This window comes from Patella vulgata, chromosome 4, assembly GCF_932274485.2.
Source record: "Patella vulgata chromosome 4, xgPatVulg1.2, whole genome shotgun sequence".
Lineage (NCBI taxonomy): Eukaryota > Metazoa > Mollusca > Gastropoda > Patellidae > Patella > Patella vulgata.
In genome coordinates, this window is record NC_065882.2 from 1,656,418 (window position 1) to 1,682,795 (window position 26,378).

The 26,378-nt window shown below is 37.7% G+C and overlaps 1 protein-coding gene and 2 long non-coding RNA genes across 9 annotated transcripts in view; 1 reads left to right on the top strand and 2 right to left on the bottom strand.

Annotated features, from left to right (window-relative positions):
* The window catches only part of LOC126817647 (uncharacterized protein C8orf34), a 41,554-nt gene extending 28,370 nt beyond the window's left edge, over positions 1-13,184 (bottom strand). For 2 of the 4 annotated variants that reach the window (XM_050544749.2, XM_050544750.2), the window contains exons 1-7: positions 13,050-13,184; positions 8,203-8,298; positions 6,624-6,666; positions 6,045-6,098; positions 4,963-5,055; positions 3,137-3,218; positions 178-349 (exon numbers count right to left, since the gene is read on the bottom strand). In XM_050544749.2, the coding sequence (XP_050400706.1) occupies positions 178-349; positions 3,137-3,218; positions 4,963-5,055; positions 6,045-6,098; positions 6,624-6,666; positions 8,203-8,298; positions 13,050-13,112 (603 nt within the window). In that variant the 5' untranslated portion in view covers positions 13,113-13,184. Of the gene's footprint in view, positions 1-177; positions 354-3,136; positions 3,219-4,962; positions 5,056-6,044; positions 6,099-6,623; positions 6,667-8,202; positions 8,299-13,049 lie in introns of all 4 variants that reach the window. The other 2 variants (XM_050544751.2, XM_050544753.2) reach the window with 2 other exon arrangements.
* LOC126817659 (uncharacterized) lies at positions 13,175-20,234 on the top strand. 3 transcript variants are annotated; one of them, XR_007679086.2, is made up of 5 exons: positions 13,175-13,385; positions 14,491-14,678; positions 15,436-16,717; positions 17,212-17,341; positions 19,552-20,234. It is a non-coding gene; the product is annotated as an uncharacterized LOC126817659 (long non-coding RNA). The 3 variants fall into 3 exon arrangements; XR_007679087.2 differs by lacking the exon at positions 13,175-13,385 and adding an exon at positions 13,396-14,046; XR_007679088.2 differs by lacking the exon at positions 13,175-13,385 and adding an exon at positions 13,396-13,645.
* An 885-nt stretch (positions 20,235-21,119) lies between these two features.
* Positions 21,120-24,116, bottom strand: LOC126817662 (uncharacterized). Of its 2 annotated transcripts, XR_007679096.1 has the most exons (3): positions 23,828-24,116; positions 21,647-21,686; positions 21,120-21,465 (listed from the first exon to the last, which is right to left on the bottom strand). It is a non-coding gene; the product is annotated as an uncharacterized LOC126817662 (long non-coding RNA). The 2 variants fall into 2 exon arrangements; XR_007679095.1 differs by lacking the exon at positions 23,828-24,116 and having other exon boundaries at positions 21,647-23,501.
* Between the last annotated feature and the right edge of the window lie 2,262 nt (positions 24,117-26,378).

Here is a 26,378-nt window from a genome sequence, read left to right on the forward strand (position 1 = left end):
AAGTAAGTTCATTTAGTTTGAGTCATTGACTAGTCTCTGTCTACGGTTGTATGCCGTCAATGACTTGCCATGTTTTTATTTTGCAAAATTCAAATATTTTTCATATTTATTTAGCCAGGTGTGCTCCAAGTTGTGCCATTGGCAATAAAAGGTTGAGAACCACTGGTATTGACTTACTCCAAACTCATTTGATGCCCATGCTGTACGTTTAGCAGGTGATTGGTCACGTTTTTTTGTTGCTATAGGAATCTCTTTCCGTGGTTGACTTTGATCTTCCCATATATCATCAAAGGAAGTAGATTTAACTTTGTTATCAGTATTCCATTCAACGTGTTTAGTTGGTGATCTTCTACCTATAAACAGAAATAGGCTAATCAAGACGGGCATACACCATACAGTGTCAGTCGTTGTTTTTTGGTATTTCAGGAGAGCCCAAAAAAGCTCCCCTCAATCAACAAATTGAAAAAATCGCTTCCCATAAAAAAAATCTCCCAGTTTCAATACGAAGAATGATTTAGAAATTAAGAACAGTGATTAGGAAATTAAGGAGAGTAATCCGATATTAAGGAGAGTGATTAGTTGTGTGTATGGGAAATGGTTCTGAAGATCAATAACTGCATGTTATGGGATCATTCCTGGTTTGATAAATGATAATAAACCCCTAATAACTTTGTAAAGGAGAGCGATTTTCAGTTTTAAGGGGAGGGAAAAAAAATCCCCTCAGTTGACATGCAGGTGAGCGTCCAGTTTAAAGCTGAACATTCAAGTTTGATAATAATAATCCAATTTACAAGCGTTTTAATTTCTCGATCACTGTTAAAAAATAAACAACCCAATTGATTATTGATGTATAATGATTAATTTTTGAACAGTGATAAGGAAATTAAATACTTGAAAATTGGACACTTATGATGATCAAAATCAATCAGTCAGCTTTAAACAAAGATTTGATAGAGAGAGAGAAATGGGGTTAAACGTCCACTCGACACAACCCAGGCCACTTTGGGACTAACATATGGTTTAATTTTATTTCAATAATTCGCTTGCCATAGGGATCTTTAGCAGTGGGAGGAAACCGGAGGACCGGGAGAAAACCCACGAGGCTGGACAGGTGGCCCTACATCTTGTCACGTACAACTGGGGAATCGAAACAACGCCAGTTGACTCAATGACAGGCCTTATGATACCGCACGCACGTGCTAAGATTTGATATTAAACAAATGTGAAAGAAATTAGTGATAAATACGCTAGATTAAATGATACTCGGGTTACAGTGTTAACATCCAACGTTTCTGCATCAACAGGGCTAATGAAGACGTATATATGCTATGAGGGAAATTTTTTCCCAGGAAGCGGCGTTACGGCCTATTCTTATTTATCTGTTGTTTTTGCAATAGTTTGGGTGATATTGATACATAAAATCGCTTGTCGGTGACTAGTATGGGCGCTCTAATGACAACTGCAGACTTTAAATGAAATGGGGTTTAATGTCCTACTCTTATTTCGAATTCCAACTGTCAAGGGATCATTTACTTTCACATCAATGTATACACAGGAAATGAAGATGACAAAGGCCATCACTAATCTGTTTCATCTTAAACAAGTAATTATTATTCTATAAATAGATCTATAATGTATATTGAACATGCATATATTGATAGCTTTCAATTATAGGAGTCTTTAGATTAATTAACCTACGTCAGGAAATGCTATTCAAACTCATGAGCAGGTTAAAGCATACTGAGAACAAAGAAAATGGCTGTCAAGCGAAATGAAAAGGGGCATGATTCCTACTGTTCTGCTCTGACTGGGCTAGACAGGCATCTTATATGTTACTTAAAGGTACATTATGTATAAGCGCTAAAGCTTTAAAATGTTTTTAGTAAAATTTCTTTACTTTTTGTGTCACAAACGTAATCTTCAATTAATCATGTTTAAACATACATTATGCAAGAGCTAAATCTGCCTGTTGCAGGTCTTTCTTTGGGCCTGAAATGTTTTCTAAATTATTAATTAGACATTAATTAACTCATCCAGGCCATAATCAACCCTCGATGGCATCGGATTTCTCCGATATTAAATAGATTAGAACAGTTCAGCCATATTTTGATTCAAGCTAAAAATGGAGGAGCAAGACTTAGCTTTGAACAACCAGTACGGTGGTTGAAATTATTGCACACGTCTTGTCAAACCTTCAAAGGCTAATATCTTCGCTCGCAATAGAGTAATTTGAATGAAATTTTCAAATTATTCATTTTACATTATCTATTTTCGAACTATTATAGCAAGAATGGCTAGATCTTTATCTAAATCTTACGTAATGTAGCTTTAAGAGATGCCCTTTAAATGAAATGGGCTTTAATTTCCTAACTGAGCTAATGAGAAAGGGCATATGTCACGCAATTCACTATGTGGGAAATCTTGACTGAAAAGTGGCGTTTTTTTCATCGAATTCCAACTGTTCCGCGTTCCTTTACATGCACATCAATAAATAAACAGACAATATACCAAGATCAACACCTGAATGGTCAGTGAATAGGCCCCATTCTCATCGAGTCACCATGGTTACATCAAGATGAATTTAATGGAGGTGTCTATGAATAGCTTTCATTGTAATCTATCTATGTTAAGATATAAAAACTGGTTGATTCTAATAGTTATCTTTATTATTTATCTAATGGCAGACCATCGATTTTAGACCTTCAGTCAAGCCATGTATCTCTAGACTCGACAAAGGTTGATATGTCTTCAAATGGTCAATCAGGCCATCCGACTTTTACTAGACTAAAGATGACATACAACTTTAAACCCTCAACCAAGCCATGCATCTCTGACTCAACTAAAGATGTCCTGCCTTTAAACATTCAATCAAGCCATGCGTATCTGACTCAACTAAAGATGTCCTGCCTTTAAATATTCAATCAAGCCATGCATCTCTGACTCAACTAAAGATGTCCTGCCTTTAAATATTCAATCAAGCCATGCATCTTCGCATCAACTAAAGATGTCCTGCCTTTAAACCCTCAACCAAGCCATGCGTATCTGACTTGCCTAAAGCTGTCCTGCCTTTAAATATTCAATGAAGCCATGCATCTTCGCATCAACTAAAGATGACATGCTTAAAATAAAAATAAACCTGCCATCTACATGAAGGACACACGGGGTGATTTTTAAACAGCTGGTTAGATCAGGTCTTACATCAAGTTTAACCAGCATATCTGTCGGCAAGATAAATGTCTGTATTTTCACATTTAACGTGTAGTTATAACGAATATACATGTAATTAATTAGTCATCTGAAATCAATTTGTCTTTTTATGTCATTTCGGGACTAACATATGGTTTAATTTATTTCATTATTCACTTGTGCATAGCGGTCTTTATAAGAGTGAAAATGGTGTATTTAATCAAAACGAAAACTAGGTCATTTCGGGACTAACATATGGTTTAATTTAGTTCATTAATTCGCTTGTGCATAAGGGTCTTTACCAGTGGGTGGAAACCGGAGAACCTGGAGAAAACCTATGAAGTTGGACAGGCGACCCTACTCCTTGTCACGTACAACCGGGGAATCGAAACCACAGCAGTTGACTCAATGACAGACCTTATGATACAATGCGCACACGTTAACCATTTGGACACCCAACCCTCAAAATAAATGGATGAAGGGGGAGAAGGAGAAATGGGAAGAGGGAGGGTGGAAAGAGAAAAGAGAAAGGCAATTGCAAGGCAAGTAGGACTAGGAAGTTAGAATGTAAGGCTGGGGAGGAAAGATGAAAAAACTCTGGAATATTGCAGAAGGGAGCAGGGCTGGATCCAGGAATTTTTGCAGGAGGGGGTTTGCCAGGTTCCTAAGAAAATGTATCCCCCCCCCCCCACTCGGCTTGAAATTTTTTGAGAAATACATGGTCTCTATCGTCATTTTGGCGTATGTATACATACACATTGATCTTTTTAAACAGAGAAATCCAACATCCTGTTTGACGTCAATTTTTATTATGAATTAATATGATGACATTGTGATTCAATTTTATTGATGCAAAGCATTAATTAAGATATCACATATGTCTATATCATTTTTACAAAAAATTTTATGTAGCTGAGTAGGAGGGGGTTTGCACCCCCCCCCCCCCATCCCTGGATCCGCGCCTGGGGATTGGTTGAGGAGATTAGAGAGGAAACTGATCTGAAAAATTCCTAAAAAAGTTGTGCCGGGATCACAAAAAGTACGGAAGCTGCTGTGTGGAATAAACTCAAACAATTCTGTGTGATGTTATCCTACCTGATTAAAACACAGTTCATCTTCCGTTTCGTTTTTTATAGTTCAAATTTTTTTTTTACTTGTCTTCACAACACTAGGATCTGGAAGAGTTGTAACATAACCCCTCTAAAACACAGTATCCTATTCTGTTTGTTTTTTTGCAGTTCAAAATTCCATTTTACTTGTTTTTACTACACTAGGATCTGGAAGAGTTGTTATATAACCCGCGTTCTGGATGACGTGAGGAGTTAGCCAATGAAACGGTCTGTTACGGAGAGTTTTTGGCGTGTGGAGCACAGAACTGTGGGTAACCCACTAGAAACATGAACGCTGATTGGTTAATCAAATGTCATAGGGTCAAAATTCACTCGTATGACCTCTGATGTGACCTCCCAGTACAACTGGTCCGATCATCATGTAGTGGAGGCCATCGAAAATGTATAAAAAAATGAAAAGAAATATAGATCTGTATTTTAATTAGATAGGTGGTAATTTGATCCTCAACCAATGTAGTAGAGGCCATTGAAAGTAATTAAAAATAAAACGAAATATAGATCTGTATTGTATTCTAATAAGAATGGATGTTATCGTACATGTACTTTTCACACAGCTTTTTTGTGGATAATAAACTAACAATTCAGATTTTCAGAAAATAAATTAGAAGCCAAAGACACACCAAATAAGTACACAACATCAAAGTACCTGCTTTGAATTCCTCTGTTTTGGGTTTCGTGCGTCTGTTCGGTGAAGGAGACGTCTGCCATGGTTTATCATACGCACGATTCAATCCTTCATCTATATAGAAATTAAATTTACTGATATTACAGGCCTACAACTGCACATTTATATTTAATAAAATTCTGACAACTTAAACTGTATATTAATAAATTTATCAGGCCTAAAACTGCACATTAATAAATCTAAATCTCGTGTGTATTTAAATCCATTTAAATCCCAGCCATCTGATTGTCTAGAGAGTTGATTATAGGCTTGTCATGTGATTAGATGTCTAACTAATAATTTATATAACATTTCAGGCCAAAATAAAGACCTGCTTTAGGCAGATTTAGCTTTTACATAATGTATCTTTAGCTCTTACATAATGCATCTTTAGCTTTTACATAATGTATTTTTAGCTTTTACATAATGCATCTTTAACATAATGTATCTTTAGCTTTTACATAATGTATCTTTAGCCCTTACATAATGTATCTTTAGTTCTTACATAATGCATCTTTAGTTTTTACATAATGTATCTTTAGCTTTTACATAATGTATCTTTAGCTTTTACATAATGTATCTTTAGCTTTTACATAATGCATCTTTAACATAATGTATCTTTAGCTTTTACATAATGTATCTTTAGATTTTCAATAATGTATCTTTAGTTTTACATGTACATAATGCATAGCTTCTACATAATACATCTTTAGCTTTCACATTATGTATCTTTAGCTTTTACATAATGCATCTTTAGTTCTTACATAATGCATCTTTTACATAATTTTATCTTAATCTCTTACATAATGCATCTTTAGTTTTTACATAATGTATCTTTAGCTTTTACATTATGCATCTTTATCTCTTACATAATGCATCTTTAGTTCTTACATAATGCATCTTTAGTTCTTACATAATGCATCTTTAGTTCTTACATAATGCATCTTTAACATAATGTATCTTGAGCTCTTACATAATGTATCTGTAGCTTTTACATAATGCATCTTTAAGAGTTAAATTAGAACTTGAAGCTTCAGTAATTTAAAATATGAAACTATTTTTACCTGCACTCGCTGATGTTTGAAATCGACGACTTCTCTCTGGAGTACGAGATCTCGCTAAACAGAAAAATAATTTCACCTTAAATGAGGCAATCAAATAAACTGAGACGTTTTGCTTTAAAAAAAAGGTTGCCAGGAGCAACAATACCACAGGCACAAGAGATAAGTCATTCAAGAAATGTCCCAAATACCATGCGACAAATATGAGTCATTTAAAAATGATAGCAAGGGGGAGAAAGAGAACTGGGTGATTTCCGGACTAACATATGGATCAATTTTATTTCAATAATTCACTCTTGTGTGCAGGGGTCTAACCGGAGTACCCGGAGAAAACCCACGAGGTTGGACAGGTGATATTACTTATTGTCACGTACAAGCAGGGAATCGAAACCACAACACTTGAATCCATGACAGATCTTCTGTCGAAATTAACATTCAAAATATCACAACTTTATGACATTGCTTGATAAAGATACCTGTAAATTCATAAAGTTGTGTTATTATGAATATTATACCTATACTTCTAAATGTTATTTAATGATATTAAATTAACATCCATAAAATAAATAAACAAACATTCACCAAAATCTGTACTGCTTCTCTTCATTCCACCAAAACGAACCTCCTAAAAAAAAGAAATAACTAGGTTATTTTGAGACTAACATATGGAAAATCTTTATTTTAATAATATACTTGAGAGTCTTGAGAAGTAGGAAGAAACGGGAGGACACAGAGAAAGCCTACAAGTTTAAATAGGAGTTCTAGTCACGTACCAGACTTGGATCAAAATTATGATAAACTGCCTTCAAAATTCAAATGAAATGAAATGAGGCTTAACATTCTACTGTTCTGCTCCGACTGGGATAATGAACATGGGCATATGCCATACAGTGTGCTATGCAATGAGGGAAATTTTGCCTAGACAGCGGCGCTACAGCCTACTCTTATATCAAATTCGAACTGCCAAGGCACCTTTTATGTGCATGTCAATGTGTACACAGGACCTCAGTCTTTCGTCCCATCTGAATGACAGAACAGATGTCATTGTCAGGCCCTCCATCTTGCACCACTGACAAGGGGAAACCACGTCGGAAAATCCAGATGAACTTTCTCGGCCAATGCAGGGATCAAACACCCGACCTCCAGGCTAGCGAGCCAGCGTCTTAACCACCTAAACCTGTTTAAAGTTGGAAAGAATGGAATGTGGTTTAATGTCTCGTCATTTTTAGACTCTTTCATACTGTTCATCTTCTAAACTAGGTCATCGACACAAACTAGGTCATTTTGGGACTAACATATGGTTCAAGTTTATTTCAATAATTAATTCGCTTGCGTGTAGGGGTCTTTAGCATTGGGAGGAAACCGGAGAAAACTCCTTGTCACGTACAACCAGGGATTCGTAACCACGCCAGTTGACTCAATATTCAACAAACACGCGCTAACCATCCAATCCCCCACACATGCTAACCATTCAGTCATCCAACACCCCTAAGGCTAGGAAGAGAATTTTGCCTGGATAATGACATTTCAGCTTCTTCTTTCTGAAATTCCATTTATCAAGGATTTTTCACCTGCTCGTCCATGTTAAGACAGGTGAACCACAGTTTTTTCATTCCATCCAAAGTGACAGCACAGCCCCTAACATGTGTGAACAAGGTACAAGCTTTTTTTTATAGGTGTAAACTAATCAAATAGGTACACATTCTAATTAAAATACAGATCTATATTTCGTTTCTTATACTTTCGATGGCCTACACTACATGTAGATCTAACAAGTTATAGTGGGAGTTCACTTTCTATGACGTCAGGTACCAAGCAAGCGACATTTGACCCAATTACGTCAGTCATTCAATTAACCAATTAGCGACCGCCATGTATTTTTTATCTACTTTTGCCTTGTTTTGATTTCTATTGGCGCTAATGTCTACCCACAGTTCCACGCAAAAAAGGTCAAACGCTCGATTCAACAGACCATTTGACTGGTTGACCCCTCATTTCAAGCAGAACACGGGTTAAATAACAACGATTCCAGATCCAAGTGTAGCAAAGACAAGTAAAATCAAAATTTTGAACTATAAAAACGAAACGAAATTGGATAGGTACATGTACAAATACACCTGTCTGTACCTGTGATTTAAATGAACTTTATATAAACACTTACCTGGGGGATATCTAAACCACTTTTTTTATATAAACATCGAAGTAAGTAAATATTTGGATCTTCTGGCATATCACGTAGAACTTTATTCATTAAATCCTGAAATAGTCCAATACATTAATGAGGTATTAGTTCCTTCATCTTCAATAGAAGGCTTGATCTTGCTTTAACTCTGTACATCTTATAAAGCCCTTCACAAAGAACCCTGCAAATTTCGGGACAAATTCCGATTGGATACTGAACCAGCTTGGGACCCTATCAGATTCTTAAATCATCGCGAATACCAAGTCTAACGTTTTCAAGCTAAAATGTCTACCTGTGATAATCGAGTTGCAAAGTTCAAGGTTCGTTCACTGTCACGGTTTTCGTGGCGGTCGCCATGTTTGATGTGAGTGTGTTTGAGCCACAACCTCTGATTGGACAACGCTATCGTTCATGTGTCTGCATTAAAGGGAGATAACACAGCTATAACTTTTTGAATTGCAGACCAGTCTAGCAACGTCTTGATGGTGTAAAACTAGCGGTCATTGCTTCAGGAACATGTTGTTCCTTTGGAATGGAATGAGATTTAATATCTTATCAAATACTTATAGTCCTTTTCAGACAAACATGATCATTTCTTATTATGGATACGTGTGCCATGTGAATATAGAAAATAGAGAGATGGAAACAGAGTTTAATGTCCAATCAACAGGTGAAATGAAAGAAATGAAATGAGGTTTATCGTCCTACTGTTCTGCTCCGAACTGGGCTAATGAAGATGGGCATACGCTATACAGTGTGCTATATGAGTGAAATTTTGCCCGGACAGCAGCACTTCGGCCTAATCTTATATCAAATTCCAACTGTCAACGGATCTTTTACGTGCACGGCAATGTTTTTTGTCCCATTCGAATGACTAGACAGCTATCCTTGTCAAGCCCTCCATCCTTCATCACTTACAAGGGAGAACAACACAGGAAAATCTGGATGAACCTTCTCGGCCAATGCAGGGATCGAACACCCGACCTCCAGGCTAGCAAGCCAGCATCTAACCCACTTATAGCCACTGTGATCCCCTCCAATTGACACAAACTAGGTTATTTCCGGACTTACAAATGGTAGAATTTTCTTTCAATAATTTGTATGAGGTTGGGCAAGCGATACTATTCTCCTTGTCACATGGGATCAAAACTCCACTTCTTGACTTAATAACAGACCCTATAATCTAAATCACATGTTATATATACATGTATATAGACCACCCATGTACCTGTTGCTATTAAAAAAATTTTTTTTTATCATTTCGAGACATGCTGGTGTTCACTAGTCTTGGATATTGACAGGAAATAAAAAGTTTAATGATGGACCGTAATTATGTATTATAATAAGATCCATGGTTTAATCATCTTGATGGGTTGAAATACAATTAGCAATTCAATGATTAGTCGCTGTTCTCACTTGACAGTCGTGTTGAATGTCTTGAAACAACAAGACTTGTTGGGCGCTATTGCACTTTCGTACCTCTACCAGTTCCCGTGGTCGTAGGAACTTGAAATTTTCAGAGGATGTTCAGGGGGACTAGCAATGACCACACACCAAATTTCAGCCGAATTGATCAATAACTTTTTATTTTACCGACCTTTTAATTTCTAACGAGAGAGAGCTTCATCCGTTTGACGCCATTTGCTTTGTTTACTATTTAGAGTTGAATAACAAGACACTAAGACGGAAACAGACTCGAATAACAAGACACTTAGACGGAAACCGACACACTGCACCAGCTGCCTAACACTGCAGTTCATAAAAATTAATATAATTTTCGTATACTTTAATTTTTGCGCGAAGCCACCATTTTCAATAAAATACTATTTGGTGTTGATCAGTGGATTGGCCGTTAGGTGTAAATATTGCCGTGACCTTGATTTTGACCTTGAGGCCAAACTTTCCACCCATATCGGGGCCTTTGCGTTTATGCTTGCCGTGGCCTTATTTCTAACTGTATTATCAAAGTTAATGTTCGAGGTTAAAGCAGAGACGACGTCCTCCAGAAAAGATAATTGGGTCAAAGTCGTAGGTCAAGGTCATCTTACAGAAAACTAAACTCAAACTTTTCAAAGTCAGTTTTGGGACATTTGACCTTGACTTACGACCTTGACCCCGTAACCATTTTCGAAGGCTATCAACTTGGCTTGAACCATCGACGTTTACTTTGATCCTGTCGCACACTGTTCGGTCAGATAGGTTCACTACAATCGTATCATGAGGTCAGATGAATCAATTACATTGACCGCGCCTATTGACTTCCTTTCGAACACAGACCCTCTTCGTTTGATCGTTTTCTGACCGAGCAGTGTGCGACAGGACCAAGGTAAACGTCGATGGCTGAAGCCCAGATGATGGCTGTTTAAAATAGTTAGGGGGTCAAGGTCGTAAGTCAAGGTCAAATGTCCCAAAAATGACTTTGAAAAGTTTGAGTTTATTTTTCTGTAACATGACCTTGACCTACGACTTTGACCCAAGTATATTTTCTGAAGGACGTCGTCTCTGCTTTCACCTCGAACATTAATTTTGATAATACAGTAAGAAATAAGGTCACGGCAAGCATAAACGCAAAGGGCCCGAGATGGATGGGAAGTTTGGACTCAAGGTCAAAATCAAGGTCACGGATGGTTAACGGTGACTAATGGAGGTCACCACGACCTTTCACATTGACCACGCCCATTGACTTCCTTTCGGACACGGGCCCTTTGCGTTTGACCCTTTTCTGACCGAACAGTGTGCGACAGGACCAAAGTAAACGTCGATGGTTCAAGCCAAGTTGATAGCCTTCGAAAATGGTTACGGGGTCAAGGTCGTAAGTCAAGGTCAAATGTCCCAAAACTGACTTTGAAAAGTTTGAGTTTAGTTTTCTGTAAGATGACCTTGACCTACGACTTTGACCCAATTATCTTTTCTGGAGGACGTCGTCTCTGCTTTAACCTCAAACATTAATTTTGATAATACAGTTAGAAATAAGGCCACGGCAAGCATAAACGCAAAGGCCCCGATATGGATGGGACGTTTGGACTCAAGGTCAGAGTCATGGTTACGGATGGTTAACGGTGACTAGTGGAGGTCACCACGACCTTTCACATTGACCACGCCCATTGACTTCCTTTCGGACACGGACCCTCTGCGTTTGACCGTTTTCTGACCGAGCAGTGTGCGACAGGACCAAGGTAAACGTTCATGTTTCAAGCCAATGCGATAGCCTTCGAAAATGGTTACGGGGTCAAGGTCGTAAGTCAAGGTCAAATGTCCCAAAACTGACTTTGAAAAGTTTGAGTTTAGTTTTCTGTAAGATGACCTTGACCTACGACTTTGACCCAATTCTCTTTTCTGGGGGACGTCGTCTCTGCTTTAACCTCGAACATTAACTTTGATAATACAGTTAGAAATAAGGCCACGGCAAGCATAAACGAAAAGGGCCCGAGATAGATGGGAAGTTTGGACTCAAGGTCGAAGTCAAGGTCACGGATGGTTACAGGTGACTAGTGGAGGTCACCACGACCTTTCACATTGACCACGCCCATTGACTTCCTTTCGGACACGGGCCCTTTGCGTTTGACCCTTTTCTGACCGAACAGTGTGCGACAGGAACAAAGTAAACGTCGATGGTTCAAGGCAAGGTGATAGCCTTCGAAAATGGTTACGGGGTCAAGGTCGTAAGTCAAGGTCAAATGTCCCAAAACTGACTTTGAAAAGTTTGAGTTTAATTTTCTGTAAAATGACCTTTACCTACGACTTTGACCCAATTATCTTTTCTGGGGGACGTCGTCTCTGCTTTCACCTCGAACATTAACTTTGATAATACAGTTAGAAATAAGGCCACGGTAAGCATAAACGAAAAGGGCCCGAGATAGATGGGAAGTTTGGACTCAAGGTCGAAGTCAAGGTCACGGATGGTTACAGGTGACTAGTGGAGGTCACCACGACCGTTCACATTGACCACGCCCATTGACTTCCTTTCGGACACGGGCCCCTCTGCGTTTGACCTTTTTCTGACCGAGCAGTGTGCGACAGGACCAAGGTAAACGTCCATGATTCAAGCCAAGGTGATAGCCTTCAAAAATGGTTACGGGGTCAAGGTCGTAAGTCAAGGTCAAATGTCCCTAAAACGACATTGAAAAGTTTGAGTTTAGTTTTCTGTAAGGTGACCTTGACCTACGACTTTGACCCAATTATCTTTTCTGAAGGACGTCGTCTCTGCTTTCACCTCGAACATTAACTTATACAATACAGAAAGAAATAAGGCCACGGCAAGCTTAAACGCAAAGGCCCCGATATGGATGGGAAGTTTGGACTCAAGGTCAAAATCAAGGTCACGGCAATATTCACACCTAAAGGCCAATCCACTGATCAACACCAAATAGTATTTTATAGAAAATGGTGGCTTCGCGCAAAAATTAAAGTATACGAAAATTATATTAATTTTTATGAACTGCAGTGTTAGGCAGCTGGTGCAGTGTGTCGGTTTCCGTCTAAGTGTCTTGTTATTCGAGTCTGTTTCCGTCTTAGTGTCTTGTTATTCGAGTCTAAATAGTAAACAAAGCAAATGGCGTCAAACGGATGAAGCTCTCTCTCGTTAGAAATTAAAAGGTCGGTAAAATAAAAAGTTATTGATCAATTCGGCTGAAATTTGGTGTGTGGTCATTGCTAGTCCCCCTGAACATCCTCTGAAAATTTCAAGTTCCTACGACCACGGGAACTGGTAGAGGTACGAAAGTGCAATAGCGCCGACTTGTTGCAACTCGTCACCGTCGAGAATTTTTAGTCTGAATGAATGAATAAAACTCGACAAAATATCTCTAAATAGCTGAATATTTTACCTCAAACAATGCCTCTAGTCTGTGTTTATCCATATAAGCCTGAATTTTATGTTGAGATGCCATTTTGACGTAAATCTCCTGAATTTAGTGGAAGTTCTACCCTTTCACTAAGTTTGAGGTTGTTTATGCACAATACTGGATCTTCAATGAGTTACTTTCTATTTTTCACTCGGCAACCGGCTGCAGATTTCACTCGGCCAACTTCGGTTACTCCTCTACACCAAACCATGTTTCCAAACAGAGTTATCTTTCCGTGACCCGCAAATTATATTTTTAACAATGAGTTGAATTCTATAGGAGGTGTTGGAACTCCCGCAAACAGTGCCGGTGGTGCAAGTAAGTTATAAAAATAAATACAACTGACAAAAGGTTAAGGACCACCTTAAAGTAAAACAAGACAGGAATATTTGGTCATTTAAGTAATAGATATTTTTTAATTGAGGATTTCGAAAAATATAGGAGTCCATTAGATGATCTGGTCAGGAAAAGGATGAGGATTACAGACAAGAGTAGTGATAACCATCGTCATGTGTATCCCTCTCTCACTTGGAGAGAGAGAGAGAAATGGGGTTTAACGTCCACTCGACTAACATATGGTTCAATTTTATTTCCATAATTCGCTTGCGCGTAGGGATCTTTAGCTGTGGGAGGAAACCGGAGGACCCGGAGGAAACCCACGAGGTTGGACAGGCGACCCTACTCCTTGTCACGTACAACCGGGGATTCGAAACCACGCCAGTTGACTCAATGACAGACTTTATGATACAGCTAACCATTCAGCCATCCACCCCCCCCCCCCTCTCTCACTTGGATCACGTCCTCAACACCTCTTGTTTGATTAGTACCATGGTACCAAAGGAACCTGATACTATTCTTCTTGGAGTGGCAAGACTTATGCTGGAAGTATTTTGTGATGGATATTACATGGTTCCAAATAAAAACCATCTGAATTTATTGTTGATGGTTAAATATCAAACAGACCTCATTTTAAACGGTGGTGCTTATCTTTTTGACACACATAATTTTTACCTGTACTACTGCTCAAAAGCTTTTAATTCTATTCTCTAGTCATGGTAGTCAGTTAAACTTGAAACCTGTATGTTTAAGTTGTAACCACTGTAAAAAGGATGGCTGTAGAAGAATCATGTTCGTTCTGAATCTAAATGTAAAACCTATTCCCCCCCCCCCCCCTCCCCAGCCGCTGATCAACAGAAATGAGCAAAGTGAACCTGGGCACTAAACAATATTCAGAATACAAGTTATTTAGAAGTTTATTTTGTTTGTGGCTTGATAAATACAAGAGAACACTTTTCAAGACGTCGTCAGAAATGAACTGTGAAAAAACTTGTATTTAATACACCGGTATATTAGTCATGGTTTATTCAATACAGTTACTAAATGCAGCTTTAACAAACTACATTTTTTAATGGTTTATTTACAGAGAAGAAATGGGAAACATTACCAGGCTGCCAGACACGCCCCATTGATAACAAAGGTCTGCCTGCTGCCGCTGTACACAAAACACCCAACCCAGAACCAATCGATGCCACAAAATTGCCGCTAGCAGAAAAAATTCGACGACTTTCAATGTTTTTACGAAGTGAAAAAAAAGTAATCAATGAAATTATGGTGAGGTTTTATTTATTAAAGATACATTATGGGAGATGGAGATAAGATAACGAGTTAGCAGTTCTCACTATAATAGTTAAAAACTACATAATGTAAAGGGAATTTGCTGAAAATGTCAGTCAAATTGGTCCACTATGAACCGAAAACTAAGCGGATGAAAGTTTCGCCTAGCCTCGAAACTAATAGTCTCGATTGTCTATTGTTGTGATTTAATTATCAATGAGCGATAGCAGCATATAGAATTGTAATCCAGTCGACATCGAAGGCTAGCCTTGACATCGGGAGTTTATTATGGTCTGGATAAGTTAATTAATGTCTAATTAATAATTTAGATAAGATTTCAGGCCTAAAGAAAGACCTGAAATTGACAGGTTTAGCTCTTGCATAATGCATGTTTAATATTTTTCACAATAATCTCATTAAAAACACAGATTCTGCTTTATTTTTATTTTTATTTTTATTCAAGCATGTATTACGTATAAAATTCTTTTATTTGCCCATCTACATAAGACCAGTTGGGCGAGTTTGGGTGGTCGAAGCGTTAATGCGTCATTACCCGCTTGTACGTGACAAGGAGTAGGGTCGTCTGTTCAACCTCGTGCGTTTTCTCCATGTCCTCAGGGTTTCCTTCCACTGCTAAAGACCCCTAATGAAATAAAATGAACTATATGTTAGTCCCGAAATGACCTAGTGTCGAGTGAACAATAAAGCCCATTTTCCTCTCTTTCCCATTAAATCCTATTTTATTTCATTTTAGTTGTTTGAGAATTCTCTGATGAGTTGTAAAGTTGGAATTTGACCAGATTTTTTGATCGATGGCATGGTACAAGGAAAGAACGGATCCTTTTTCACTGGCCGACTTAATCTGGGTGGTGTGTTCCTAGCCAGAGCTATCGGCATCAACAAGAAAGAAATCAAACTGTCATGTTTCAAGAAGGCGGTGGAACTTTATCGTACCCTTCCTGTCACTGAAATTTTGAACCAGGATGATATGACCCCAAAAGTTATCAAGGAGAAACTGGAGAATTTTAACTCGACCATTGCTAAGATGGAGAAAGAAACAATTGCAGAGTTACCCCCACCATCTATTTTGAAACAGATCCAAGATATTCTAACCAATCCTAAATATGCTTCAACCAATTCAGTCAGCAAAATGGAGTTGGCGGCCTCTGTGGCTAAATGTCGAGTCCGTTGTCGATATGATGTAGAGAGTTGTAAAGCTGAATCAGGGAAAGTTTATCATAAGGGAATGTACTTTATTGACAACATACTACAAGGTGCAGGTGTTTCAGTTTCCAAAAAAACTGCTAAGTCATTGTGTTATAATATGGTGGTTGAACGACTGACCACCATGAATGTTGAACATGGCAACATCTTAGATGGTGTCGAACAGTCTGTCATAACAGAAGCAGAAGCACAGGTTCAGAGCACTTTGGTAAAGGCAGCACCAAATCCTAGGGCATTTGATCTCCGTGAACAGTTTGTCAAAATGAACGAACTTAGCAGTGCCACGCATCCTGCATCCATCATTACTGTCTTGGATGGAATTTTCAACGATGTAAAATTGACGCCCATTTGTCTATACCGTCGTAGCATGAACACAGAAATAGAAAAGGAGAAAATTTTCTGTAACCTCTATCTAGCTGGTCATCTCATCATGATTGGTGAAGCAGAGAACCGAACAGATGCCCAAGCAGACGCTTACTCTAAAGCCCGATAGGTTTCACGAACTGTGACCCCGAGTTCATCCTCCCCCAACACAGTAAACTTCAACCACACGACCAAGCAGCAACAGATGTTATCGACTTTCGTGTCAAGGGCAACTGCATTTTGGAAGATAACTGTTCGAATCTTCATCGCTTACAATGGACCCGAAAACCTATATCAACACTACCAGCCAAGGATATCGTTGTCTTTGAGGACGTCAGTTGGATAGTAGATCGTAAAGTTCAAGGTTTCTATATTTTACAACATTCATGTTTTGTCAACAATATGTTGTTGGAATGGGAGTTTTTTGACAATGATGATCGTGTATTCAGGTAAGTTGCCTTAAGGCCTAGTCTGGTCTCCCGGCCATAATCTTAAGGCCTAGTCTTGTGTCTTCCGGTCTCAACTGTAAGGCTTAGTCTTGTATCTTCTGGCCTCAACTGTAAGGCCTAGTCTTGTGTCTCTTAAGACCTAGTCTTGAATCTCTTAAGACCTACTGTAGTCTTGCGTCTTCCGGCCTTAACTGTAAGACTTAGGCTGTGTTTCCTGGCCTTAGCCTTCAAGCCAGAATTTCATATTTTCTATGAAAGTCAAAACATAATTATTTCTATGTCTTTTGCTCAATAGGTTATCAACTCACTATTATACGACTATGGGCATTATTTCCCACCCTTAAAAATCATTGACACAGGAAATAATAACACAATTACCTCCCTTGTTTTCCTATTGCCTCCATGCATTAGCTATCTTCAAATGTTGGAATTCGAAAATGTTGGTTTGTTTTGTGTGAGTGTTAATCCCCATTTCTCTCTTTTTTTACTTTAAGATGTCAGATGAAGATACAGAAGGAAGATGTTGGAACCGAACCTGCAGTGTCTCTTAGTAAGATAGGCTCTAGAAATTTTGCAGCAGCTGATATCTTGTTTAAGCTCTACGAAACACAACCAGTCATAGAGGTAAGTTATTCTATTGAATACTTGAATTAGCTTTAGGGCTATGGATTCCTGAGCTAAATAGGGCCTACATTATATAAAGATAGGTTGCCAGGCAACTAAACATACGCCCACAGCAGCTAAATCGTCCGAGCGGTCGACAAGAGTTGTCGTATATTTGTTCTTTTGTAGGTAATTAGGGGGCATTTAATAGACAACTTCATACAGATGACATTATAATTTTCGTCGTTTGAGGGTTCACAAGGTTCTAAAAACTAAAATAAGGGCTGTAACTCAGGAAGTAATCTACAGAAATTATTGAAATTCGACAGACTTTTTCGTTTTACTAATTCAAATAATACATATCAATTTCATACAGATCGGATGATAACTTTTGTCGTTCGAACGTTCACAAGATTCAACAAAGTAGAACAAGGGCCATAACTCTAGAAGTAATTGACAGAAATTGCTGACATTCAATAGGCTTCTTCATTTCACTAATTTAAATGATGCATATGAATTTCATACAGATTGGGTGATAACTTTTGTCGTTCAAGCGTTCACAAGATTCAACAATGTGAAACAAGGGCCATAACTCTAGATGTAATTAACGGAAATTTGCTGAAACTCAATAGGCTTGTTCGTTTTACTAATTTAAACGATACCTTTAAATTTCATACAGATCGTATAATAACTTTTGTCGTTAAAGCAACCACAAGGTACAACAAAGTGAAACAAGGGCCATAACTCATGGCGTAATTAAAGGAAATTGCTGAACTTCAATAGGATTCTTCGTTTCACTAATTTAAATCATGCATATCAATTTCAAACAGATCGGATGATAACTGTTGTCATTAGAGCATTCACAAGATTCAACAAAGTGAAACAAGGGCCATAACTCTAGATGATTAACGGAAATTGCTGAAATTCAATAGGCTTCTTTGTTTTACTAATTTAAATGATGCATATAAATTTCATACAGATCGGTTGATAACTTTTCTCGTTTGAGTGTTCACAAGGTTCAATAACATGAAACAAGGGCCATAACTCTAGACGTAATAAACGGAAATTGCTGAAATTCAATAGGCTTCTTCGTTTCACTAATTTAAATAATGCATGTAAATTTCAGAAAGATCGGATGATAACTTTTGGAGTTAGAGCGTTCACAAGGTTCAATAAAGTGAAACAAGGGCCATAACTCTAGACGTAATAAACAGAAATTGTTGAAATTCAATAGGCTTCTTCGTTTCACTAACATAAATATTGCATATAAATTTCACAAAGATCGTATGTTAACTTTTGGCATTAGAGCGTTCACAAGGTTCAACAAAGTGAAACAAGGGCCATAACTCTAGACGTAATAAACAGAAGTTATTGAAATTAAATAGGCTTCTTCATCTCACTAATGAAAACAACATATATCAATTTTAAAACAATTGGATGATAACTTTTGGCGTTAGAGCGTTCACAAGAAATTGTGGACGATGGACCGACGGACGTACCGACAGACGGACGGACGGGGGCGACGGCAATATACGTCCACATTTCAGTGTGGGCGTATAAAAACCAATTTAGCCAAGCATTGCATTTCTACACCCTTTCACTGAAGCAACGTTCCTGTCCCTTGAGCAGGGTTATCCTGTGACAACACCAGAAGATTGATATATGGGTGGGCTGGTCTAGTGGTCTAATGCATGCCCTTTAGATCATAAGATATGTCCTTGAATCAATTTGAGCCAAGCTTGTATGTGACAAGGAGTAGAATCTCATGTCCAGTATCGTGCATTTTTTTCCCGTTCCGTCAACATGCTGCCAATGGCTATACAAGGGACCTTTTTTCTTGTCCAGTCCATCTTGCCCTTGCAACAAGACGAAAAAAGGCTGGAAAAACCTGAGGAACTTCATTGGCCAGATTAAAAACAGATTCTTATCAATGAGCCAGTGTCCTACACACCGAGTCAGAACCCACCGAGCCAGCGGTTTACCCACAGAGGTGGGTCTTTACCCACTGAGACATTGTCTTACCAACTGAGCTGGTGGCTTAACCCCTGAGCCGATGGCTTATCCACAGAGCTGGCACCTCATGTACTGAGCCACCTTGGTTTTCGTTCTGCTCTTGTATTGCACATAAAAATGCCTTCCTGGCTAGGCACAGATTTGACCTTTAATTGATGAATGCCATTATTTAAAGTTAACCTAGATATCATGTCTTAGTAAATCGTTTTTCATTCCAGGTTTCTGCTTACACTAAACCTGATCAAGCGATAGAATCTGTCAGTTTTGATACGTTGCTTAAAGAAGCGGAGGTGTTGAAGAAAGCTGCCGAGGATGCAGGAGAAAACGTTACAGCTACTACAGCTGAGGGAACTGATTCAGAAACTGAGACCAGTGACACAGATGTTGAAATGAAGGAAGAAGTAACAGATTCACAGGCTAAGAAGAAATATCCTAGAAAACCACATTACCGTCATGCTGATAGATTTATTTTAAAAGCTGCCCAGGCACGACTAGACGAATTCATTAAAGTTAAAATGCTAAAAGATCTACTGTTTGGACCTGCTTTCCCTCATCATATCACACGCCAGATTAACGGCTTACTGTATAACCTCCCCGTTCCAGTTCGCTTTATAAATCATTCCACTAGAAATCAGATGTACACCATTGTAACGCAAAGTATGTCACCGATCAAAATTGTCGCATTTCTCAAAGCCAACGGTGGACAGTCTGGTCGCTTTCGTTTAGTCGACAAATCAGAACTTCCGACACATAAGGACATTTTACCAGAACTTAAAAGTAGGGAAATTTTAACTAAGATCAAATCCAAATTTTAGTAGAAATTTCAATTTTGATTGGCTAAGCACTAAAACCAATCAAATTGTTGGCTTTTTTTTGCTAATAAATATAAGTGCTAGTCTAATGTCTTGTCTCAATTACATCTTCAACAGTATGGTTTTGTTTCTAATTTAAAATCCAAATATTTGTCTAAAGTCTTTACCAGTTGTGTGGTTGAGTGGTCTGATGTATGCTTTAGATCATAAGGTCTGTCATTGATTCAAGTGCCATGGTTTGTTTTGAAGGTACTTCCAACCTTATTTGTCTTATTTTCGCCAGTCATGTTTGGCCGTTTTGACTGACTTGCAGTGAAATTGACCAACTGGAGAATACTAGTAGATCATAAGGTCTGTCTAAAGTTTAGACAAATATTTGGATTTTAAACTAGATTTATAAGGGGCATTTTAAAGGGGCATTGGCGCCATTGGGTAAGATTAGATAAGAGCTGACAGTTCTCGCTATAATAGTTCAACAATAAATAATAGAAACAGAAAATGCTGAAATTTCAGTCAGATTGCTTTGCTCTGAACCGAGATATAGGTGATTCAGTTTTAGGCTACAGAGCCAATTTTCTGAAAGGTAACCTTTTCTGTGGTTCAAGTATCTGATGTGAGAATCTGGGCCCTGTTTCTCGAAATCTTAACAGTGGGAATGCAGTCGACCCTACTCTTGGAAACGAAGCTAAGCCTCTTCACTAAATGACAGACCTTATTATCCAACACGAATGCATTATCATTTGACTCCACCCCCTCCCCTGCAGTGACACATGAATGTTGTGACCAATAACCACTTTCCTGTCTTAAGGCCTTTGAAAACAGTATTCCTCATTATTAATTTGTCCCAACTAATCATGGTTCATGAATGCGTGTTCTCGATATGTTGACACTTCTACGATGGTGGGTGACTACGAGTCATGAGTGAAATAATCTTATTTCGTTTAATCTGTTATACTAATATAGAGAAAATACAATTTACATTTTATGGATATAACTTTTATGGATATAACTGTTACAACAAATAACACATCTACACAAATTTTTAAGTTGACCTCATTTCAATCAAAGTAAATACATGTACCCGTAAGTATTGTTTATATTCGCGTTACGTTTGGTAGTGGAACAGTGACACTGACATATTGTACATCGTTGACTTCAGGGTTAGGCTTGTTGTCTACCAAAGTTAGGTTAACATCTTCCACTACACTGCAAAGTCAGTAACATCATCAAGCTAACCTTTGCTAAAAGGTTAATGTTAATAACATCCACCAATTAGTCTATACACTAAACACAAGACCTGCAGCATTCAATCTCTGTGATCTGTAAATAATTAATAAAAAAACATATGAACTTACTTCAAATTTACACACTATAACTTATTACATAAACTTTATGTAGATAAGGAAAGTGAATTTTGAGATGCACTCCAATGACAAGTAGTTGATTTACATAAAAATTTACAAAAATAAGAACTGTTAATGAAAATAATAAACTGATTTACCTCAAGATAGATAATTGGAAATATTTTCTATACTTTTCTTCTGAAAAATGAAAGGGCGTAGTTTTATTATAAAACAAGGAACATGTACTACAAAAACATATAATTATTAATGTACCCCCTCGCCAACACGTACATTTGGAATTCATTTAATATAGTTAACTAAAAAAAATGTTAAAATCACAATTAATTATGATACCACAATTACAGGCTGGTAAAATCAACACAAAGTTCATACATTAGATTATAATAACCAGAATCGACTTTAAACTGATGTCTCTCACATATCAATGCCATAACTCTTGCAGTAATCATCAGATCTCGCTGAAAATCAATAGGCGTCTTGTCTCATGACCTTAAACACTGTGTATAAATTTAAAGTCAATTGGATTTTAAATTTAGCCTCTAGAGTGTTCACAAGATTTTTCAAAGTGATCAAGGGCCATAACTCTGGTAGTAATTATCGGATATCGCTGAAAATCATTAGGCTTCTTCGTCTCATGACCTTACACACTGTGTAACAATTTGGAGTCCATTGGATATTAACTTTAGCCTCTAGAGCGTTCACAAGATTTATCAAAGTGATCAAGGGCTATAACTCTGGCAGTAAATATCAGATATTAACTTTAGTCTCTAGAGCGTTCACAAGAAATTGTGGACGACGGACGTATAAAAATAAAAACAAAGTTTAAAAGAATCAACTTAATTAACAAAAACAATAATTAAACAATCAAAAACTAAACAGATAAATCAAATTCAAACGGAACAAATAAAGCAAAGAAAAGGAAAAAAGCAGTTCATTACCATTCTACATTAAAAAAATAAAGGAAATCAACTTGCGAAAAAAACTTTCATAAAATAAGAGTAAAGTAACACTAATGTTAATACTTTTTTAACGACACTACTTGGGCTCCCGGCACCCCTACACCCAAGCCTATCCACACCACAACAAAGGTCCATTTCATTGATTTTTTTCAATTTAATGGTCAAAGCCATCAAAAAAAAAAACCAACCCATTTAAAACACTGAAAAAATAATTTCAAATTCTACCTTTATAATCAAGAAATATAAACTTTAAATATGTAATATGTAATTCAGATCTAATTTTCCATCAAAATCAATGTAAATGGACCTTTGTTGACCAGATAAGCAAATTACATTGATACTAACTTCAGACTTTACAATTTTGTATAGAATTCGAACATTAAATGATCATGCGACCGAACCTCCAGCATGAGGTCCCTAACAATATCTATTTAAGAATAACAGAAACCATAAATTAAAGGCGTTTTTAGGACCTGAGCTTCGACCATATTAGATAGTAAAAGCTTAATTGATTCTATTAGTTAAGTATAATATTTGAAATTAGATCTATAATATATAATTATGATTTTAATAAATCTTAGCTGACAATAACGTGCGGATTTCATTCAGTTTTAAAATTGGTACTATATAGAGCCTAGCCAGTATAGCGATTCTGAAGGGAAAATACCGCTTATGACTCATGACGTCACTCAAATATGACAGAAAAGCACTTATTTTGGTGCCATCCCACGCATTGACTGGTATATAGAGCGTTTTGATCATTTGAAACTTTGAGTTTGACCTGAAACCCTATTAATTAATAAATAGGTAATATTAATAAAACAATACTACTAGGCCTATTTATTAGTATTTAGAATATATATCATATGTAGGCCTACATACACTGTCATACAGTGCCTTTATTTACAAGTTACATCTGATTTATTAACTGATTATCAGACTTATCCATTTGTGTGTATCTCATTGATCATTCTCAGGCTCAAGTTATACTCCTGACAAGTCCACGAGTCACGATACTGTGACCCCCTGTTGGTTGCACTTACTTGTAGTTAAACTGTCACTACTACAACTTAAGGGGTATAAATAAAATGCTTGAAATGAAGTCGGACTAGGTAGATATCTAGGCCTAATTATAATGTAGACTTGTTTTCATATCGATTACCCGACGCCAAGACCACTTCTACTGTACTAGCACTAATTTCAATGTAGGCTACTTAGTAGTCTTACCCCAAAAGTTAGAAAAGACTTCGTCAGCAAAAAAAATTATTTACAATCGGTACATCTATGATTAAGATTTGATTTATGCAGTTTTAGTCAAATACTAGCCTACTATAAAGTAACAAACTTCATTTCCATTACCCAGGTCAGAAAATCTCCTCAGAAAATAAAAGACAACTGTTTAGTGTTTGTAGCCCAATAAATATAAGAAGCTGACGCCGTTAAAAACAGTGTTAGCCTAAACATCAGAATATTGCGCCAAAAGCAAACCAGTTAAAAATATAATTTGCGGGTCACGGAAAGATAATTCTGTTTGGAAACATGGTTTGGTGTAGAGGAGTAACCGAAGTTGGCCGAGTGAAATCTGCAGCCGGTTGCCGAGTGAAAAATAGAAAGTAACTCATTGAAGATCCAGTATTGTGCGTTGTTTATGTTGGAGACAGGAAATTGACATATAAAGGGGGATAACTCGCAATAAAAATTAGCTGCTCTAGGTATCAGACTGGTAATTTTCTCCCCATTGACTTCATTGTTAAATCGATGACATGTGTTGGTCAATTACATCTTTGAAGCTTTCCGATGATCTTATTCTTCGTAACGACAAAGAGTGAAGTAAATATTGTAAAGGCTGGTCGTTTACACTCGATTAAAGCCATCCGTTCGTTGGCTGTCATTTGCATGTGGATTTCCCTATCAATTATTGTCAAGTGTTCATCGCTAGAACTCGTGCATACTAAACTTAGGCTGCCTGTCTACAGTTAGCTTCGCTTAAGAACTGACACTAAGCTAGTTGACCGACACTAAATCGACGATTTTAGACGAAATCACTACGTATACTTTGAGAATTTTGTTGAGTATTTATTCTGCTTCAGTTTAATGGTATTTATTATAAGGTTTATTTAGTCTTTGTGTGTATGCCAGATATGAAACAGACTACAAGCGCACAACAAAACAATACAATCTGAATAAAACACAGATCCTATTTCGTTTCGTTTTTTATAGTTCAAAATTTCGTTTTACTTGTTTTTACTACACTAGGATCTGGAAGAGTTGTTATATAACAGGCGTTCTAGTTGGTGTGAGGAATTAGCCAATGAAGCGGTCTGTTACGGCGACTGTGGGTAAACCTCTAGAAACGCCAAGGCTGATTGATTAATCAATGTCTGGCGTCATAGGGTGAAAAGCCGATCGTATGACACCTGACCCAACCCCCCAGTAAAAACTGGTCAGATTTTCGTGTAGTGTAGGCCATCGAAAGAATAAAAAAAAACGGAACGAAATATAGATCTGTATAATCCTAATTTTAGGATTTGGCGGCCATTTTGGACAGAGATTTATTCTCTAAGTATGAAGTAGATGGATTTCTGTGGGCAGATGAGAACTCGTGTTGACTTTCTACAAACAACCGGTTCATCCTATCAGCATCCCGGGGCCGCGATTGTCGAGCGGTAACGGCATTAGACCATAGACCTTATAATATAATAAACTGTATTATAAGGTCCATGATAAAACTAATGACTAGAATCACCCAGGTTCGAATCCCAGTAAGTGTCGATAATTAAATTATGGGAGATAAGATAAAGAACTGGCAGTTCTCACTGTAATAGTTAAAAGCTAGATAAGTAAAGGCAATTTGCTAAAAAATTTCAGTCAAAATGATCCACTATGAACTGAAATTTTAACGATTGAGTTTCGGCCTAGCCTCGATCATCATTACTAAAGTCAGTACGATAAAAAAACAACATAGTCTCGATTATCCATTTAATGATTAAATTATGAATGGATGTCGAAGAGAAAATCGGAACGTAATCCAATAAACATCGCAGGCTGGAGATGCCATCGAGAGTTGATTATGGTCTGGATAAGTTAATCAATGTCTAATTAATAATTTAGATAACACTTCAGGCCAACGAAAGCGCAACCGAAGTGTTGCCTTGTGGTTCGGATGGGACGAACATGAACAACCGAAATCCATCATTGACTGATGAAATTTGAATTATGAGTAGGTCGAATCGCTGCTGTCCTGGAAAAACCTGAATCTTTTTTAGCATTAATTTGCATACATACTCATAGAAACACACACAAGTTCAGGTTTCTACAAATATCCTCTTAGCGTTATCACGAGGGTTGGGTGGCCAATGGTTAACGCGTGCGCGTTGAATCATAAGGTCTGGCATTGAGTCAAGTGACGTGGTTTCGATTCCCGGCTTGTAAGTGACAAGGAGTAGGGGTCGACGCGCAATCGAATTATTGAAACAAAATTGAACCATATGTTAGTCCCGAAATGACCTAGTTTGTGTCGAATGGACGTTAAACCACATTTCTCTCTCCCTCTTACCATCATCACGTTTCTTTTGGGAGCCCCCTTTGGCTAAGTGAGTAAGACGTTGGCTAGCTTGCATGGACGTCCGGCGTGGTTTCCCCTTGTCAGTGATGCTGGACGGAGGGTCTGACAAGAACAGCCGTCTAGTTGGTTTGATGGGACAAAAAACCGTGGCCCCGTGTACCAATTGGAGTGCACGTAAAAGATCCCTTGGAATTCGATATAATGGTAGGCATTAGCGCCACTGTTCGAGCAAAATTTCCCTCATTGGCCCAGTAGGAGTAGAACAGTAGGACATTAAGCCCCAGTTCATTTTTTCACGTTTCTTTAGTCAATGCTATAATAAATACATGCCAATATTCGATTATT